General features: G+C 36.0%; 1 protein-coding gene across 1 annotated transcript; it reads right to left on the reverse strand.

Moving 5' to 3' along the window:
* Positions 1-673: 673 nt before the first annotated feature.
* LOC131060466 (uncharacterized) lies at positions 674-2,446 on the reverse strand. Its single transcript, XM_057993705.2, has one exon. It carries the CDS (start codon positions 2,132-2,134, stop codon positions 1,157-1,159), a length of 978 nt encoding a protein of 325 aa, XP_057849688.2. The 5' UTR covers positions 2,135-2,446; the 3' UTR covers positions 674-1,156.
* Between the last annotated feature and the right edge of the window lie 1,944 nt (positions 2,447-4,390).

Here is a 4,390-nt window from a genome sequence, read left to right on the forward strand (position 1 = left end):
CTGAAGAAAAGTTTACATTTGCTAAAATCTTTTCGATCGTGAAAATTAAATTATTTATCAATATTTAGATAATCAGAAGTTCGTCTGTTGTCAGACAAATAATAATAACGGTGGATCAGTGCGGTATTGTCTCTTATGTGCAGATGGCAAGGAAAATAAAGAATAATCCTCTGAAGAAAATTTATAGTTCGTAAGAAAAGTTGAAGCAGTCATCTTGACATATAAATTTAAACATGAAAGTAAACTGACAGAAACATTTGCGCTATCCAAATTGAAAGATGTTATTTCACTATCTGAGCAGGAACAGGAAAATTTCTACCAGTTTTTCAGGTAATGCTTTACCAATTAAAGAAATGCGAATAGATTCTAAGGCTATGTAATCCCTGTTTCAAATCACAATCTCCCTGCGTACATTTGCCCCTTTCCGATTTATAGTGACCAAAAGACATCGTTCGGTCATTTGAGCGTTCACTCGATTTGAAGAAAAGTTTACATTTACTAAAATCTTTTCGACTGTGAAAGTTAAATTACTCATCAATACAAAAGTTGGATAATTAGAAGTTCGTCTGTTGTCAGATAGAATAATAATGGTTGACCACTGCAGTATTGTATCTTATGTGCAGATGAACAAAGAATAATCCTCTGAAGATAATTGGCAGTTCATAGGAAAAGCTGAAGCAATCATCTTGACATATAAATTTATACATGAAATTAAACTTACAGAAGCATTTGCGCTATCGAAATCGAAAGATGTGGTTCCACTATCTGAAAAGGAACAGGAAACTTTCTGCCAGCTTTTCAGACAGTGCTTTGCAAATTAAAGAAATGCGAACAGATTCAGAGGTTATGTAATTCCTTTTCCAAATCACTATTTGTGTGCGTGCATCTGCCCCTTTCCAATTTATAGCGACAGAAAGACGTTGTTACATTGAAAAAGGGAAAGAAAAGTGCAGGGCAGGGCAAGCAGAAGGATTCTTTTCGCTTTGCGCATTAAAGAAATGCCTACAGATTCAAAGCCCGTGTAATCCTGTTTCAAATTACAATCTCGCTGTATGCATTTGCCCCTTTCCAATTTATAGCGACAAAAAGAAATTGTTAAATTGAAAAGGGGAAAGAAAAGTGTAGGGCAGGGCATGAAGCAAAAGGATTATTTTATTTAAGGAGACATTCGCTTCGAAGGGGGCGAGGAATTGGTGCTGCCAGAGAAATTTCTGATAAGCGAAGGGCTGTTGAGAAGCGGATGAGAATAGGCCGCCAGAGGAGCTCTGATGGGAGAAAGAGGCGGCGTTAATGGCGGTGTGTCCCAAGGCTGAACCAGCCATGACGGGGACGAAAGCGGGGTTGCAAAGGGAGTCGTGTTCTGCGACGAAAGTCTGGCTCTGCACGAAGAAAAATTGTCCCCCTCATAGATTGGATTGGAGATGTAATAATTGTGGCGCTGCGACGGAGACGGTGACGGAGACAGAGACGGGGGTTCGAACCTGCGCTCGGAAACAGAGGGCGAAGTAGAACAAGAAGAGGAAAGCCACGAAGGAGAGGACAACGAACCGCAGCGGTGGTAGCGAAGCGGCGGCGATGAAGGCTGGCTGAATGAGCGGCCGCTAACAGGGGACATGGAGGTCTCTGAAGCAGAGGAGTGGAAGAAGACGCTCTTTGAGTAGGTCGTTATAGGCTGCAAAGCAGGGGACATGGCTCTCAAAGAGTTGTAATAAGTTTCCTGCACCTTCTTCTTCTTCTGAGAAATCAATCCGATGGAATACGCATACTTCCGTTGATGCTTTTCATCATCATCATCATGTTCCATGTCCTCCATGGTTTCCTCTTTAATGGTGAAAAGCAGCCTTGGCCCGCCAAGCACTCCTTGCATGTAAAGACTACTGTTGCTTCCCATAACCCCGGAGCACAACTTTGTGACCTCCGATGGCGAGCCTAAAGAAGACACAAGCCCTGTCTCCCTGGACAAATCAAATCCCCTTTCTCTCTCTGCATCTTCACTAATGATTCTGCTTCTCCTGTTCCATGCCCTGTGCCGCTTCCAGTAAAATACATAATAAACCTCTGCTAACAACACCAAAACCAGAGCTCCAAAAACGATGCTCAGAGCTATTGCCAAGCCTCCGAGTGCTGCTGCCATGGCCGCATTAATGAATTTCCAGATCGCGGGAAACTTCCATTAAAAATAAACTCGAGGCTTCCAACGTGTGAGCTTTCTGCCCGCCACAGGGCAAGTGTTAATCTGGAATTGCTCTGCTTCTGCCTCAGCTTTCAGCTTTCAGCCTTCAGGGTTTCAGGCCAGTCTGCAAATGAAGACAAGATTACAGATCTCAATCTCTGCACAGAATTCATACGTGCACAGCATTTACTTCGAGATGATTGGACATATGGTGCAGCATTGATACGTAATTTTTTACTGTTTCGATCATTTAATTCGCTCGCTTTCCTGTCGTCATTGGGAGATGAGAAAGGATATAAATAATCCATCGGTTCATAAATCACGCGCGCATGCCACGTTCCACGTGTGAAGTTCTTGGTGGGAGTGTAGAGTGTGTCGTTCCCATGTGTGGAGGAGTGCGGGATGAAGTCAAATAGTACGAGCCACACGGGCCCACCACTATTTCCTTATGGCGGGAGGAGCAGCATTTTCATTTGCCATTTTCCTACTGTTCAACGGTGCAAATAGCTACAATAGACCCCACTTGAGGGCGCCAATTTTGGTGATGGGACCCAAATGACAAAACATTTGATGGCTAATTTCACACACATAAAAAGGTGTAGACAAAGAGAACTTTAATGCTTCATGACCTTTTATCAACCTTTGAAGATGGGCCTAAGATTTGATGGCATGCTAGACTTTAATTCGAAAATAACAACTAGATTTGTCTAAAAGTTTGTTAAACGGATGTAAATTTCCACCGTAAACATGTGATCTTAATTTATATGTTTTTTTCATGGAAACAATCGGAATATATAGTTATTAGTGAAATTTAGTATTTCATGATAAGTTGGTATATATTTAAATTAGTATATATATTTTAAAAATAATTTATATATGTTCAGATATATCTTTTTGAGACGTTATTTTTAATCAATTTTTCAAATTTAAGATAAATTTAATAAATAAGAAAAATTACTCTCAACATTTTTACATTATACCTTTTTTAATAATATTTCTTATCACTTAAATTTATTTATTTAATCAATAAAAAATATGAAGTATAAATGCTTTTTATTATTTTTTCATTATATAATTGTATAGAAAATTATTCACTTCAAAAATAATAAGAATTTCAATAATTAAATATTGATGTCTATAAATAGTATTGTGTAATTTAGAGATTTGAATTCTCATATATAAATTGTTCAAATTTTTGGAATGGATTTTAGATTTAAATTATATTAGTATTAAATATCAAAGAATAATTATTAACAAAATGATGAAAATTACATATCTATGTTATATTTTGTTTAATTTAGTTTAATTTTGAAAAGGGTACCTTAATATAGTGACATATTGACAATTGTATAATTTTGTGTGAAGTTGGATTTCTTGTCCTATTCTATCTACATTATTCATTGCACATATTCCTATACACTTACAACTTATTCTCATCCACATGGTTATACATTCTTATACTTTCTCTCTATCTACTTATTAGTTATACCAACTTATGCACACATATCCATGAAAAAGTCATTCACTTTGATTTTGTTTTTTATGTTCTAGGACATCCACCTGGTCATGGACTCATCCTCCCCAAATATAAAATATAAAATTCAAATTAGCCAATTAATCACAAATTTATTGTTATATCCTTGTTCTTAAAAATATTAAATACATTTATTTGAGACATCCATAATTTGAGAACTATATTTGCATATTATTAGCATTACACACTTTAAATAGAGCAATAAAAGGAATCTACATTTGCACAAGCATCCCTAAGAGTATATGCATGTTTGCAAGCGTCATTTTCAATCTGGTGCACCCATATCCAAAGTTTGAAGTTAGATTCCTTGTCCTGTTCTATCTACATAATTACACATTCCTATACTTTCTCTATGTCTACTTATTATTTCCTGCCACGAATGCATTCATTGCATCCAACTTTTTAATTAGTTCAATCAATCATTGTATATAATTAAAAAAATTGAGCAACAATTCTATAGTCTGTAATTACTTTTTTCATTTAATAATTTAAAAAATGTCATTTATCTTTCTCTCTATTGGTTCATGTTGGGAATAATCATTGCAAAAATCAAATTATTATTTTTTTTTTTTAAATTTGCGAGTTCAATTAATTTATTGAATGACATAAAATATTCTATACATTATCATAAAAGTACATTGTTGACTTTAACATTATGTTGTCTCCTTGAATGACAATTGTGA

The sequence above is a fragment of the Cryptomeria japonica genome, chromosome 5, assembly GCF_030272615.1.
Source record: "Cryptomeria japonica chromosome 5, Sugi_1.0, whole genome shotgun sequence".
Classification (NCBI taxonomy): Eukaryota; Viridiplantae; Streptophyta; class Pinopsida; order Cupressales; family Cupressaceae; genus Cryptomeria; species Cryptomeria japonica.